General features: G+C 40.3%; 1 protein-coding gene across 5 annotated transcripts in view; it reads right to left on the bottom strand.

Moving 5' to 3' along the window:
* nckap1 (NCK-associated protein 1) overlaps positions 1-16,916 on the bottom strand; it is a 53,914-nt gene that overhangs the window by 25,652 nt on the left and 11,346 nt on the right. For 3 of the 5 annotated variants that reach the window (XR_007571740.1, XM_050071269.1, XM_050071272.1), the window contains exons 2-11: positions 10,515-10,625; positions 6,150-6,242; positions 5,996-6,052; positions 3,692-3,834; positions 3,478-3,568; positions 2,872-3,009; positions 2,542-2,590; positions 2,285-2,441; positions 2,129-2,185; positions 1,540-1,636 (exon numbers count right to left, since the gene is read on the bottom strand). Coding sequence is in view for 4 of the 5 variants with exons in the window: in XM_050071269.1 (XP_049927226.1) it covers positions 1,540-1,636; positions 2,129-2,185; positions 2,285-2,441; positions 2,542-2,590; positions 2,872-3,009; positions 3,478-3,568; positions 3,692-3,834; positions 5,996-6,052; positions 6,150-6,242; positions 10,515-10,625 (993 nt within the window). In the remaining variant the exon portion in view is untranslated. The remainder of the gene's footprint in view (positions 1-1,539; positions 1,637-2,128; positions 2,186-2,284; positions 2,442-2,541; positions 2,591-2,871; positions 3,010-3,477; positions 3,569-3,691; positions 3,835-5,995; positions 6,053-6,149; positions 6,243-10,514; positions 10,626-16,916) is intronic. The other 2 variants (XM_050071271.1, XM_050071273.1) reach the window with 1 other exon arrangement.

Here is a 16,916-nt window from a genome sequence, read left to right as displayed (position 1 = left end):
GTGAGGACTCTAAAACTTCACCTGAGCCTCCCTCGGCATATGGGTGAGTAGATAATGGCTGAATTTTCATTTTTGGGTGCACTATCCCTTTAAACTTGAACTTAAAAAGCACCTGATTGTATTATTCTATTAAACTACCAAAAGATTATTTCTATTTGTAATATTAATAATTTATATGACAAAAATATTGCGATACTGTGCTGTATTGATTTTTCCCCCCAACCTTAATATGTACAGTGTTTCCCACAGAATAAGAGCGTATATGTGGTGGTAGCTGACAAAGTTTTTCTTTAAAATGCCTGTGTGTATTATTCTGTGTCCCCTCTTTAAATTGAGGTTTTTGTGGGTTCATGAATGCAGCGCAGGCCGAGCTCTCCGTCAGTTCTTTGTCTCCCTCAGCAGCAGTTGTGCCGGGTGGATAGTTGACATGTTGAACTGTTCAGAGCTGATCAGGTCAGAGAGGAGCAGCTGCTGCGAGTGAATGCCAACTTTTAGACATTGCCACATATTGTTGCTGTTGCCACAAAATACTCTGCTGTATCGATTTTTTGCTCCACCACTAATACAAAATAAATGTAATATACAGTATCCAATGAAGGACTTGTAACGATGTCTGTCATATAGTACCCCCACTGTAAATTTAATGTCTTGTTTGTCCTTTTCCTTTATTAATATTATTTATATATTGTTGCTGTTTGTGTTCCTATTGAGTTATTTTATTCTATAATTATTTATTCTATACCTTACTATGCTCCTAGTGAAGAAGTACAGCTGTCCTACATTAGTTAACTTTAATTTAAATCACAGATTATCTAACTTTCACTTTAGAGGTGACCCACATAACTTATATTTTGTTATTTCATCATGTAAAGTGATTTTATATATTTCAGTTCATAAACCTGAAAACTAGAGCTATTTTATTTCCAGTAGACTTGACTTCTGTAAGTGTCTTAACAGGTCTCCATAAAACTCCATCAGACAGCTGATTCTGAACGCTGCTGCCTCGAGTCCTTACTTAGCCCAACAAAGTAGATCACATCACTCCAGTTCAGAGGTCTTTACACTGACTTCCTGTCCGTCAGAGAATCAACTTGTGTTTTGTGTTTTGTTTTTATGCTCCACATATCTGGAACAAACTCCCAGAAAACTGCAGCTCTGCACCAACTCACTTCTTTAAAATCAAGACTGAAGACTTTTCTGTTTGCTGCTGCCTTTTCTTAAATCAGATATTTATTCATTTCTTTTTTTCCTGTATTTTATACCTGTCTTGTTTTTAATTTCATTTCCTATTCTCTTGCTCTTTAATGGCGTTATAATGTGTGTCTTTTGCACTTTGTCTTGATGCTCTCGGTGTTTTATGTTGAGCTCTTTAAATTGCCTTGGTGCAGAAATGTGCTGTATAAATAAACTTGCCTTGCCTTGTCTTGTTCAGCACTTCTCCAGGTTGCTCATTTAGTGCTGCTCATTAAACTCCTCTTAAACAGAATCTTTTGTTATTTAAGGTGCTGTTTTACTGTTTAAGGTGGTGTTCTGTCTCACCTTAGGGCCCAGCAGTCCGGGCTGATCGGCTAAAACGGTGGCCAGCTCCTTCAGAGCCGATCGCAGGAACTTGCGCCTCTCTCTGTGCATGGAGCCTCTGCAGACAGACGGAGGGAGGGAGACGGAGGGAGTCAGAGTGAAGCATCAAAACACACAAGCATCATGATTATATTGTATTTTGACACTTTCAGGACAACCCTGCAAGAGGACAAAAAGTAAGCAGACGACAGTGACGGTGAAAGAATGAGAATGAAGATGAAAGGGGAAGACGGAATAAGTAATGAGGATAAAAGCAGAGATGAGACAGAGGGGAGGATAAAAAGGGAAGAAAAAACTGAATGAGGGATAAAGAGAGGTGAAGCTACTGTGTGGGACTCCCTGAGAGAGACAAAAGGCTGGAGGCACTGAACTGATGGCTAAAGATGGAGGCAGGAACAAAGAGCAGGAATATAAATGGATGAAACAGAGAATATGAAATAAATCATAAAATGTGAAATATGTTTTGTATGCGAGGAACAAAAAGGAAAAATTAGATGAAAATTCCAGTTGGGACGCGACACAGGGATTAGTGAAAAGATCATGTACGTACGCGTGAGACAGGGCCTGCTCCTTGCACTCTCTGATGTCATTGATGCGTTTGTTGTACCTGGAAAACACACGAGCAGAGAGGACGTGTTAAAAGAGCAAAGACATACTAAAATCAGTTTGTCTGCCCGTGTGTATCCTAATGCACTCATGCTCTTACCCTCTGATGTTCACAAACAGGTCCTCTGCAGCCTTGTGGATGTGGAAGACTTCATCCCTGAACAGACAGAGGCAGGTGGAGCTCTGCAGAGCCAGCTTCCACAGAGACAACGCTGCTGCGTCGCTGTTCAGCACCGCATGACACAGGATGAAACCGACTGGAGAGAGAACAGAGAGGGAGAGGTGACTGAGTGCAGTTCAGAGGCCAAAAAATAAATGTTTTACATGACTGGATGAATGAGCGACCGTTTCACTTACAAACAATCCACTTCTCCATGGCGTCCAGTGACAGGTATTCACACGGCATCTAAAGACAGACAGCAGTGAGGAGCAGATCGTCAGGACATGATGTCAGCTGACTTTCAGAGTTAGAATCAGTCAGAGGCAAATATCTGTCACAGAGGTTTACGGAGCACACATACATGAGAATGGATTAAATGCCTCATTAAGCTCAGGCTCAAGCTATCACCACAGATTTTAAGTTATGTACTTTTAATCTTTCATCTGTAAATATTGAAACATGAGCTCCTGGACGTTTAATTTAAAACGTTCCCTTCAACAGCAGATATTCAGCGTGGTCATACTAACAGTGTCTGACTGTGCAGGATTGAGCATGGTGGAGGGAGCAGAGATGAGAGACAGCAGCTGGGCGTTCCTCCACTGGTCAGCGGACAGATTCCTCCGGGGATAAACCATCTGAAGACTGATCAGTGCATCTGACAGAGACTGGAGAAGGAGACAGGAGGAGAAGGGATGAAGAGGGAGAAACAGGAGGAGAGACAGGAGGTGAGCTTTCTGGCACTCGAGTTGATCACCATGTGTCACTGTGTTGCATCAGTCTGCAGGAACAACTGCGGTGGAGGTGTCTAAATCTTCACTTTATTTTCTCTTTAATTAAGTCGAGACTTCAGCCCCCAGTTACAGAGCAGAAAACTGTTTCACTGACTGATCGATCTGATGCCGCATTTCTACTGCACTGTGCAGCACTGCTCAAATCAACATGACTGCAACCAGCAGCTCTGCAGCTTGTTTAGTTGGTTGATCCATAGAAATTTCCTCAACCATTGGCAGCCACACTTGAACTTTAGCTCTGTTTCCACCGAGCTGTTCAGTTCAGTTTAATATGAATTGTTTCTGTCTCCACAGTTACAGAAGAGACCACACCACTGAATATTACAGCAACAGTTCTTCTACCTTTCCATGTGGAACAAACTCCTCCATCAACTTCTTCAAAGGGTTCTCGTAATCCACGATCATCTGGCCCAACCTGGGGTACTCCCGGTCACTACGACACACACAGTACCACGGTTACCATAGAGACCACGACCATAGACAGTTTACAGCGCTTAAAGAGCTTTAACGTCCCGCTGTGGTCGTTCTCTCATCGACCTGAGTGTGTTTCAGTCACCTGGCTCCGTGCGTCATCTCGTGGGCGTAGTTGTACAGTCCTATGATGGCTTTCCTCTCCTCGATGCGGGACAGTATTGTCATCAGTGTAGTGTAAGTCACCACCAGGTCAAGGTAGTTCTTGGTCAGGTCGAAGTTCACCGTCTGACAGGAAACAAGACGAGATAAATTAATGAACTTCCCTGCAGCGGAGAAAACAACCCTGACAGCAACAGTTTTATAAGCATGACGTGAATGTGAGCCAATATCTCGAGAAGCATGTGTAAGCAACCTGTTATATCTAGCAACTCACTCACCCAATCCAGCAACTGGTAAAAAATAATCTATCACATTGTTTTATTCCAGAGAGTTACTCGTGTGCAGTATCAATCAGGCTCTCGTGAGAAAATAGCAGCAGGAAAGACAAAGTTTAAGAGCTAAAGCACAAGTGAGCATTTCCTGTATCCTAGAAACAGGAGCTGAGTTGGTGGCGTTAGACGATGTGGTTCAAACTCTAACAGGTATTGCTCAGTTTGCCGCAAGTTTGAGAGCGAGGTGGAAAAATTGGGTCGTCTTTCAAAGGTACCTCAATTTTGTATTTGATTACCACTAAAACAATAAAACAATACGTATAGGGGCAAATAAACTGAGTATGGGTGGGTAGAGTTGTGACCCACTAGCGCAGAGGTAGGCAACCTGTGACTCCACTTTATTCCCTCTACAGTGGCTCCCTGTGGGTTTGTCCCAAAAAAAAAAAAAAAAAAATTCTTTTAACATTTTTATTTTCATACATCACTGTTCTAGGCCTAACATGATTTTATAATCTGCGCTTTTAAAAATGTGTAGCCTGTCCACCAGTTAAAAAAATGTTTTGACATTTTGTCAACTAAAATGAGCGTCACACGTCTACGACCTGGTGCCTTTTCCTCTAAATTTAGCAAAACCTCAATGGTGCTGAACTCATTCTGAGTAGCGAGGCTAACCATGGATTCCAAATCCAAAAAAGGAAAACAGAGAATTCAACAGTAATGGTGGACAGATTTGTTTGTTTTCACCGCCAACTCTGCAAAGTTAAAGTGGCAAATAATCATAAACAGTCCACTGCAGAGGAGCCACTGTGTGGTTAGAGATATTAAAAGATATTATTAAAGAAGTTGCTGACTCCTGCACTAGCTCAACTGGGCAATTAAAAAAAACATTCATGTTAAACCCTGACCTCTAAAAGAAGTATTGTCCATGTGTTGATTTGCATATGTAGATTAAACTGTGTACCTTCGTTCTCTTTTGCAATAAAACCACACACATACAAACATTTGTACTTTAATCTTGACGGACCTTTCCACTTGATATGGCAGGTGACAGAGTATTCTCAAAGAGTAGCAACAAAATGATAAAAAGAAATATATGTCCACTTTATAAGGTACACCTGTACAATTTAATGCAATCCAGTCCAACAGGTCTGCTACAAATTCCACAGTTAGACAGATTAAAATGTTCAGTTGTTTGTGAACGCTTTCAGAGAGGTATTAATTTAACTAAACGCTGTAGCTGTTGTTTGTTTCATTGTCTGTATTATAAATGTGGACAAAACATCAAAACCACTGCTCACATTTTGCCTTGTTTGATTAATACATCATTATCTATATAGCAAGAGTTTATGGCTCAGCTGGTGTATCGGAGAACATTATTTCTCAAAGATAGTAAATAATAAAGTGACCACTGAGAACATTTCGCCACCTGAGAATTATAACGTTCTATCTGCATTCTGAGAGGATTTGAGATACGGAGCTTCAGAGTTTTTGCATTCCATATGGTAAAGATTATTTGTGGAACAAGTCTCTTTCATACACAAAAACGACAAACACCTTAAAGTGATTGTCAGTGTGACGTATAAAAATCCTGCCAGCTTTGTAAATGGGGTTTAGGAACACATCAAATGTAGATAAAACCCTCTAATCCTAAGAACATACTTTCTGCTTTGGAGTTAAAAGGGTTCTATGTTGCACAACATGAAAACACACGATGATTTTCAAGGAACATGAACAGTTTACTTATAATTTGTTGGTAAAACATAACATTAGTGTTGTAACAGTGTCTACATGTACAAAAATATTGACTCTTAAGCTTTCTATGGAGAAATAGATGGTGATTTGGTAAATAAAATGTCCAAAAATGCATATGACTCATAAGAAAACCTCACATAATGTTATTAAGTTATAACAGAATAAGAATGTATGAATAACTTAGTCTTGATAAAAATGTCAGATAGATCATTATAATCAAAAGGTGACGATTTGTCAACGTCTCGTTCAGGTTTTGTACTCACAATGTCGAAGAAGACCTGGCAGGCGTCGATGGTGTTCAGCAGCTCACACACATGGTCCTGTTGATTAAGAGGTCAATATAAAAACCTCCATCAGAATCACCTCCATACAATCCTTCACAGTGTACTGTTGGTGTGTGTGTGTGTGTTTTCCCACCTTGAATTCCATGACGTCTACGAAGGTAAAATAGTAGAGAGCCAGGTTCTTCAGAATCTCTGACTTTTCCTTCTGCAGCTGAGCTAGCTGTTGCTGTAACACGGCAGCGTACACACAGTTACAAAAAGGTCGTGAGATAATCTACAACTTACAGGACAAATAACTATATATGAATATCAGTCAAACCTAAAAGAGTATCTGCCATCATTTACTGGATCTCTCTTTTTGTCTTTCAGTGGGTGTTTTATAAACCTTACACTTTGTTTCTCTGTGTTTTAAGGCTGCGCTGACGAATCAGTCCTAATATGAGCTGATACGTTCTGTTCCCTGAGCTGAAATGTTTCATGCACATTTATCAACTACATATTCAGCTATATCAAAATTACCAGCTCAAAGCATTTTTTCTCTTCAGAAGTCGTTATGCTCTCATATACGCTCTGGAAATAATTTTCTCCCACATCATCCACAGTTGTTTTTTTGAACTTGAGTGAAGAGTATCTGCATATCTGTTACTTTAACTCATCTCTTTGCCTTCAGGGATCAATACAGTTTATCGGATCTTGTCCTAATTAATTATAGTTTCTCTTCATTTTGACTAAATTAACAGCAGACTGATATAAATGAGACGCTGAATAATTCAGTGATACTGGAGCTGGCAGAACTTTATCCAGCTCTTCTTTCATTAAGACAAACAGAGAGAAACACAGATGACTAGATACAAGAAAACGTTCATGAAGTCATTTTACTTTGGTTCAACATTTCCCTCATTTGGATTTTTGCTGCGGCGCACTGATGCAGCGACATCAACATGTTAGGTTTTACTTTCAATTTGCTCAATAGGAATTTTTTCACTTAAATTTTTAAGAGCTATTATGTTTGGGAAGAGAATCAGAATATAAAATATGGGGTGCTCAGACTTTTAAAGAGCAGCTTGTGTTTGACGATCACCGTCCCGGCTGCAGAGTGACTAAAAATGTTTGACCAAAGTAAAATCTGACTATCGGTGCAAACCCAGACTGTCCACCCAATAGCGTCTTGATTTGCGTTTTCTCAAAGTCAAAGTTAAAAGACAGAAACTAGAAGAAGCATTAAAAGACAAAACCTTCTTCTGTGCTTCTTGATGTTTGGAAAAGTTCAGCTGTGGATGCAACGTGTTCTTAAAAATCCAAACTTAAATAAAAGCTCAGCTTGCAAAGATCGTCTCATCAATCTTCCAACAAGCTGTGACATATAAAGAGGAATAAAAGGCATCATCTTTAGCTTGGAAGAAGCAGTTTCTATTTACATGACAGACATGACTAAAGCACACTGTATGTAAATGTAACCCAGCCCCAAAGCTGTGTGTGTCTCTCAGGTCAGAAGTGTAACTTTAACCGGTGCAGGTGCACGAGATAAAGTAGAAAAGGTGTGAGAAATGATAAAAGTGTGACACTGCTGCTGCACCAAGGAGTTTAAACCTCTCTTACTCTACCCACAGTCAAGCAAAGACAATATTTTTAAATTCTGGATGGGCAATCAGAGGGTTTTCTGCCCTTTCTGCAGAATTTGGAATGACCAAAGTCCACGCCACTGCCAACTGACGGAGGCAGATAAGGATGTGATCAGCACAGAGACTAACCATTAAGAATAGACAGTGAACTGACGGACACAACAAATCACTACATCTGCTCCCTAACACTCCTTCGTGCAGGCAGTCAGCCAGTCACTTTAAACAGCCAGTCTGTCGGTCATCAAGCCATCTAACAAACCAACAGTCAGCCAGCTGGCAAACCAGGTAGTTAACCAGCCACACAGTCACTCAGTGGATGAAGGATAGAAAGTAAAAACGCTGCCAGCAGAGAGGAGGGAGAGCAGAGCAAAGCAAAAACACACTCCAAAAAACAGCTTTAAAAACAGGTAAACAAATAAACAAAAAGCACGTCATTATAAAACTTAAGGTACGTGAACTAAAATCCAAAAGTTACAGAAACTTAGATACAAAAACTTACCAAAAAGCACAAGTCCGGAATAAGCCAAGTTTAGCATGCAAAACACAAACAAACACAGAAACAAAGCAGAAAACAACGTAAGAGACAATTTCTGCACAGTTATACTGAATAAAGCAGTTAGCTAGACACTCACACTCACACACACACACACGCACACACACGCGCGCGCGCACACACACACACACACACACGCACACGCACAATGCTGTTTGCTAAATGACAATTTGACATAAACACATAGGCCAGAAGCTACAAGCTAAGCTAACAAGTAAAGCTGAAAGAAACATTTGATGAGCAATGACTCAGTTTAGTGCAATCACACACACACACACACACACACACACACAATTGTACTTAATTTAATGTAGATTCAATTTGCTAATAGTCTTGTTATTAAAGACATTTTTGTACAAGTGTGACAAACTATCGGTACATAAAGGGTTTCACACTGCCGTCCCACCTTGAATAAAACATCTGCCGCTGCAAATAGATTTTTTATTTCTGCAGCAGGACCGTTGATTAGGAGCACTACTGGAGCATGTGTACTAGGGAGGGACCATAATGTCAGCACGTCGTCGGTATCGGCTGATATCGGCTTTAAAATGCAGAACAGAATCAGCAAACATGCTTTTTCTTGTTTTGCACAATGAATGAATATTAAACACATTTTACGATCAGAGTATATATGTTTAATATGATGGTAATTCCATTACATAAGAAATTTGCTGATCACTAAAAATTAGGTGGCTATATTGATATATATGGTATTGGTTATCAGCCAAAGAAGTTGTAATATATCAGATATCGGGAAAAAAATCCAATATGGTGCATCTGTAATGTGTCGGCTCAGTTATTTAAAGCACCACACTGCTGGAGCACAGAGCAAACTCGAGCAGCAGAACATCAGGTGCATTGAAATTGAAACTTCATTGTGCTGGGTCTAACAGTTTGCATTCACGCGCAGCAGCTGCTCCTCTCTGATCTGACTGACAGGTCAATTATCCACCCCGCGAGTCAGAAACTGCTGCTGAGGAAAACAAAGAACTAATGCGAGCTCTGCCTGTGCTGCGTTCACGGACCCACAAAAACCTCCACCTTCAGAGAGGGGGGGAATAAAAACATATTGTATTTGTGTGTGTCAATATTGTATCGTCATACAGTGTCAAATATTGATTTATTATAGAAAATATTAATATGGCAAAAACAACTTTAGGTAGCCTATTAGAATAATATAATCAATTGCTTTTTCAGTCCACTAGATACATTTTGCTGAAGCGAGATAAACAGACTGAAAACTTCATCATAAAAAAGATGGTGACAAAGTTTTCCTTTGAGGGCATAATTGACAGTTGAAAAAGTAATATATCGCAATATATTTAAAATCACAATAATATTGTATTGCGACTTGATTATTTTGATAATATCGTATTGTGTATCGTATTGACTAAACACTGCATATGAAAATAAAAGTGAATTTGCAGCAAAAATCAATCCAAACAATTAGAGTGAGCAAACTCATGTTGTCACTTAATATTTCTGGATGTCTCCTTGTGCTGATTTGATCAGTAATTAAAACTTCTGTTGAATCAAAAAAGGAACTCGACTCAGTTTTGATCATAGTTATCTATAAAGTAAAATACTTAAACACTTGTAAGTGTGAACTTCACAAAAGAGAAGTTGCTTTGTTTTCTCAGTATTTCAGAAATTCAGTTAGAATCACCCATCGATACGATATCATCACAATACTAATAAAATGTTTGCAGTATTGCGATGGCTTATAGAACGATACGTTATCTCAAATTATATCCCCAGAGAAAAAAAAGTCTGTTTTATCTAACAAGTTTTGCAAAGTCTGTTCATCTCATTTCATTTTAATTGCAGCAAAATGTATGTAGGGGACTGAAAAATACAATATTTCTTTTTTATTATAGTAGGCTACCAAAAGTTTAATTAGTTAGCTCAATTGCAATTTTAATAATTTATATATTCTTTAAAAATCTATACTTGGCATCCACAAATCAATACATCGATCATTTGTGACGATTAAAAGAGTACATGAATAATCACTTAATTAAATATTAATGGATATTGTGATTGATAATTAATCTTTAGTAATATTGCATAATTTGCTATATTAAAATATCAGGAATTTAGTACAACAGATTTTTCTATACATTTTCCAGATCTGCTGAACTCAGATTCAAAGGCAACTTTTTTTAAAGTACTAGATGCGGAAAAAATAAACTTCCAGTCTAGATTAAAAAATTGAAGGTAAGCATGTGAAGCTGAATCAATCACACCAGTGCAGACATCCTTTCATCCTCTTCCTCTTCACGACATAAAAACACAGGGCAGACGCACATGCAGCTGCACTTACGTTATTATTCCGCGTCTCCACAGCAGGAAACTTCCTGACAATAAATTTAACCGCAGACTCCAAGTTCTTATCAACGAGATAGGAGGGCTTCGCCTTGGGATCGCCACATGCCTGGAGGGGAGAGGAGAGGAAGACGTGAGAAGGTACACAACAAAAAACATGGTATGCACTGCACTGCTTACATTTCAGCATTTATGACTGTTATTTCTATGGATCTAACATTTTCTTTCCTCATGGTCAGGCATGTTAGATGTGTGGTCATCACCAGGGGAACATTTAGTGCTCAGAGTGAAAACTGGTTTATCCCGGCCCGGGATGTGAGAGGGGGTTCAGGTGGATGAAATATTGACATCACTGACATTTAGTGAAGTTTCGGACCAGAGGCATGTTCAAAACATGAAAACGAACACACGCAAACTTGATTGCCAGGTGACCTGTGCAGTCTGATTAAACATTAAGATGCACGTCAACAAGGAGATTAAAAACTATCAACAGGGTGGATTTACACTTTGCTGAATTAAGTTTGGAAGTCTGTGGTTTTCATGTTTGGATAAACCAGCTTCAACTGTTGTAAAAGACTGAACGAGAGCCTGTATTGATCAGTGGTTCTCACCTGCTGAGCTGCGGAGAGACGTCAGGGAGCTCTGCCCTGAAATTTAAAATACAAACACTTGCTCTGCACATGTTTGCTGGCCCTCGTTATGATCACAGGTCTGGAGTAAACAAATTTGAGCTTCTAATAATTTAGCGTCATTGTGATCATCCAGAAATGGCAGCCTCTCCTGCCGTCATAAGTTACGCTTTGCCAAAAGTTATCCACAGCACACGGAGGCTGAGAACCACTGAGAGAGTCCCAGGTAATGAGAGGGTTTCAGTTTCACACTCAAGTGTCTCTGTGCCATCACCGGTTAGTAGCACTGCATGACGGGCAGAGTGATGGACGGGTAAAATGAAGAAGGGGTTGAATGAAACAGAAGAGGAAAAAAAAGGAAGAGAAAGGGAAAGAGGGAGAGTTGAAGTAAAGGGGGCACACGGAGAAATGACTTAAGAAAGAGAGACAGATAAGTGGTCAGAGAGAGAGAGAGAGAGCCGTACTTTAATTATTCCACTACACCTGCAGAGCTGCCTTATTTTTATACGCTACATATTCTCATCTATTTATCTAAGCATCTGCCTGATTGCCCTGACTCTGGCAGGAAGCAACAGCGCTCATGCATCATGGGAAGTGTAGTCGTGAATGGTGAGGAAGATGTGGTCCATGCATGTGCCATAAACAGAGTGAATGCATAAAGTCTGTTGGCTGCCAACACAGAGGAACAATCCTAGAAGAGGTCAGTGACCGTTCTGAGGATTCAGTTCCTCATGGTTTAAGGTTTTAAGTTTAGAAAGTGGAAGCTCACATTTAGAAAAGCCATAAAAAGTAACATGAAGTTACCAAAATAAAAAAACTACAACACAAAATGCTATGCTTTAAATGTAATGTTTGTACCTGCAGTAACATGTCAACGCTAACAGCACCACAACCGGGAACCTGGATTTCAGTTTGCATGGCGCGGAAACGTTTCCAGCATCAGGCCAGTACAAAATGAAACCGCAAAACAGCAACACATGCTAGTTCACACAAGCACAGAAGGTAACTGACAACCCAGGTATCAAAACACGATGAGACGCCTCCTGAAAACTCTGCTGTTGTTCACATGTAGAAGTGGAGATTTAGACTTATCAAGTATTTCACAGCAGTCACAGTTTGCATCGTGGTCCAAACGACTGACGATGGGTGTGGTTGGTGACTTGAAAACCCTCGACCCTCAGAGATCAGTGCAAAAAAAATGAGCCTTTCTCCCGCCCTTTAAATTTAAAGATTAACCACTACAAATTCACATCAGAGCCACTGCTGCGGCTTTCGCCACTTTAACTCCAAGTTAAAGAGGAAATACATCTGCTGCCACTTTACATCTGCTATATTTCAACATGGGATGCAAAATGGTGCAGGTGTAAAATAGGTTTAATTCACTAGAAGAATTATCTGACAGGATAGCCTACACTGCGAGCAACGTCACCTACACAACATGTATCATGCTACCTCGCCAAACCCCAGTTCAGTTTGTGTGTTCAGTCTGTAGCTGAAGCTAGTGAACGCACTATGACACCAGAAACAGGCATGCTGAGCTCTGGTAGAGCTGGGTCTGAAACACACCCACTACTGCAGGGTCTCGCACACAGAACACTTGGACACTTGGGAGAGGGAGGGTTGACACAGAAAAACATACAACACCAACATGATTTCAAAACCCATCAATGACACAGACTGGACCTCAAGTCTCAGCTTGCTTCCTTGCGCCCACCTCTCTCACACCTGACCAGATTTCCAATTTCAACAGCCGTCGACGCTTAAAATCTCCGCCGCTGTGTGTTTACTCAACAGCTACAGGCCCGAGAAAATCTGTTTAGGTGTGTGAGAGGCAGACTGAATTTTAACTATGTAAAATGAGAAGCAAGGAATCAAGATGTGACTGTTAAATCCATGCAGTTGCAAAAGCACAAGCCTTGTTGTTTTTGCTAACACAGTGCTCTTCTGATGACAACACACCACTAGCCTCACCCTACACAACAGACTAGTCTCTACGTTGGCCACTAAAAATGTAGTTACCCTTTGACTCACGCCGGGGAACTGCAGGATAAAAAACACTGTCCGGTTATCACATAACATTGGTATGCTGACTGAAAGGACTGTACAAGTGTTTCCCATGTTTTAGCCCAAACTCAGAACAGCTTTAGACTTTCAGGCTGCTGCACAACTTTTAAAAGTAAAGCCTGAAAACTTTCTGATGATTTCTTGTTGATCTTATGCTGTTGTTTTTAAATTTATAATACTTGCTCTAGAAAGGTACTCTACACATAAACTTAACTGATTTATTTACTTACTTGTTGGTGCGTTCAAATGATTGTAGGAAGCTCCAACATCCAAGACAGCAACCTTTTATAATGCAAGAAAGTGGGACTGGGCGATAAGGCTCAAAAACAGTATCGCAATATTTTTATGCTGTATCGCCGTACACGATATATATCTCGATATTTTGAAATCTCCTCTAAACTACTGCAGTCTACTAAAATACAAAATTATTAAATGAACTACAGTTACAATAAAGTATCTGAGAAGCCACTGTTGTAATAAAGTTAAATAAAGTACTGTTATAAAAAAAGTGGTGATTTTATTTTGAAGTATCTGGCTCGTCCCAGCCAGAGGTGATGATGTTGTTTTAATCAACAGTTAGATGTGAGCAGTTAGCAGAACGTTAAACTGTTACCGCGGTGCCGTTAAACGTAAAGAAGAAACAAACTAACAGCTCTCCAGTTCATATATTAATAGTACTTGCAAGTTGCACTGGTGCTCCATGGTCGCAAAATGTGACGTAACATTCGCAGTCTGGGACCTTGCAGGTAGAAAGATAAACATTCCGTCTGCTCTCCACTACTGTTGAACTTAATAAATCAAACTGTTACCACGGTGCCATTAAACACAAAGATTTATTCACTGTAAGCAGGAAACACACTAACAGCTCTTCAGTTCATATATTATTGTATTTGCAAACTGAACTGGTGCTCCATGGTCACAAAATGTGACTTCACGGTCTGGAACCCTGCAGGTACCAAGACATATGGTCCACCTGCTCACACTACAGTTGAAATCATTAAGTTGAACTGTTACCGCGATGTCGTTAAATGTGATGATGTATTCACTGTAAGCAGGAAACACACTAACAGCTCTCCAGTTCATATATTATAGTATAGTATTTAGTATTTGCAAGGTGTACTGGTGCTCCATGGTTGCAAAGTGTGACTGAAGTGGTCTGGAGCCCTGCAGATTAGATAAATGCTCCATCTGCTCTAGAGATGGGATTTATGGCTCTTTGAGGGGAGCCGGATCTTGGTGAGCCGTTCCTTTCAAAGAGCCGTTCAAAAAACTGGCTCATTTGACTGATTTTTATATTTATTAAGTTTTAACAAGCCAGCCTGGTGGTAACTCATTTTATCTTGGAAATAATCACTGGGAGGTATGATGGGGTGAGATTTGGAACAAAATAATACAAAATTAGATATCCCACCAATATCTGAGTTTGAATTATGCTGAAATATTGATTATAACCTCATTTGACAGGTGTGGACTAGATTTTAAAGTCTGATCTGGATTCACTGTAAATATTCCACAAGGTTGCGCCATATCACTCTGCTTTGACAGTGACATCACTATTTTGGATTTACCCTTTATACAAATTGTTTGTATGTGTGTAAAGCGACCATGACTTGTTATTCATGCAACACCGTGACCTTAACACTTACAAATAAACATTAAAAAACAAAGCAGGCTACAATGAATTTTGCTCAGGGGAGGAGCAAAGGAGGAGCACACAGTGATATTAACAAAAAAAAAAAAAAAAGAACGGTTCCCAGCTGCGACTCGGTTCCCATCGTTCATGTTAACGAGCTGTTCAATAGAATCGGTTCGTTCGTGAACGTCACAACACTAATCTGCTCACACTAATGTTGAACTCATTAAGTTAAACTGTTAACGCGGTGCTGTTAAATATAGAAATGTACTCACTGTAAACAAGTAACAAACTAACAGCTCTCCAGTTTATATATTACTAGTATTTGCAAGTTGCACTGGTGCTCCATGGTTGCAAATCCAACTGTATAGTAGCGGTTTAGACAAAAGCTCTGCCTGCTCACACACTGTTGCCCAGGAGAGAGATGCCTGGATGGGTGGAGTGTGACGAATCATATCTGTGAGTCTTTCTTGGTGTGTGTGTGTGTGTGTGTGTGTGTGTGTCAGAAGGAGACAGCGAGAGAACTGAAACGCCAAAGTGAATCTCACGCCGGTGGTTTAATAAATAAAGACGTTGCAATTTAAAATCGATGTTCGTGGTAGTCATTTTATCATCCCACGTGGAACAAGCCGCAATACACCGACTACATTCGATTCATCGCCCACCCCTACAAGAAACTACCAAAACTCACATTATTCTGATCATCTGGTTTGATTTTCTGATGATACGGTTTGTGGAGGTGATGCTGTACAGCAGCTGACTCTTCATGTTGGGCTCGAATTTCCCACAATCACTTGTAGGCAACAAAATGAACAGTTGCCATCACTGTCTGATCTCAGAGCTGCCTCACGGTTGACAGTGACGTGATTTTGACAAAGAGATAAAACACATTCACAAACACTTAATGTGAACACCTATGCTGTAGATAATGGTTGGCAGTAATGTACAGTAAGTTACATGAGTTGTAATTAATGGGCTAAAACATGCAAAACCTTGGATCTATTACACTAACATACTGGAGATCTTATTTTCGCAGATATAGCCACACCATTGCAGCGTCACCAGTAGATTTAGCTTCAACTACATTACTCACTAAATTATTTTACTGTGAGAAGTGAAGAACAGAATTGGCTGTGTGGCTGCTTGGCATCACAGGACAAAAGCATGAAGATTGACTGATCATTTTCTGTCATTTAAATGGCGTGGCATTGCCCATTAGTGCTGGTGGTGGCTAGTGCAATAAGCTGGCTGGCTGGGTTTTGGGTGGGGTGGGGGCTGATGGAAGGATGGATGGAAGGAAGGACGCAGTGAATGAAGGGAAGGGGCATGGGAATAAGCTGAGAATCAGTAGTGGTCAGGGAGGAGTAAGGGAACTGTTGCCTGGATACCAGAACAGACCTTAGTCTCGCCTCCACCATCGTTTCTCCACTCCGGGCAGCAATTAACAGCTGAGCTTCTCAAAGGGTCCCCACATTGAAACATATGGCAGGGGACCCTGGACTGGGTAGAGCTGGGCCAGAGAAAACCTACATCTGAAAACTAATTACGGCTACTCATTACTGGATGAAATATTCCAACACCCCATGGCACCTTTATAGTGATCCTTCAGAGTCTCCGTAAACCACGCAGAAACATACTTGTCCTCGCTGAGATGAATTAGTTTCTGTGTGTCGTTCCTCACAGTGTGAGCTTTCTCATTTTCACATGGAGGGATTAACTGACGCAGAAAGAAAAAACTAAAGAGCTCCACAGAATGGATGGCTTCACGTGATTAGGAACAGAACCACAAGAGAACCACTACAACTGAGAGCTGGCTGACTGCCTGGACTGTCTGCTGGCAGGAGGATGATCTTCACTCATCCTTCTGCATTTGTCAGCATTGTTGAACTTGGAGCTTGGAAACAAATTCACAAAAATATTTTTTAGGATTAAACCTGCATCTATTAAGGAGCTTGTTGGCATGATGCAGCCGTAGATGATGAATCGACTGCCAAATCAGTTAATTTATGAAGAAGACTTTCTTCAAAGACATTTATATGAGTGGTTAAGTGATGATTAGCTGGTAGCTACTAAA

Source organism: Epinephelus moara, chromosome 19 (assembly GCF_006386435.1).
Source record: "Epinephelus moara isolate mb chromosome 19, YSFRI_EMoa_1.0, whole genome shotgun sequence".
Lineage (NCBI taxonomy): Eukaryota > Metazoa > Chordata > Actinopteri > Perciformes > Serranidae > Epinephelus > Epinephelus moara.
Note: the sequence above shows the minus strand (reverse complement) of the source record. Positions and strands in the feature narration are given on the sequence as shown.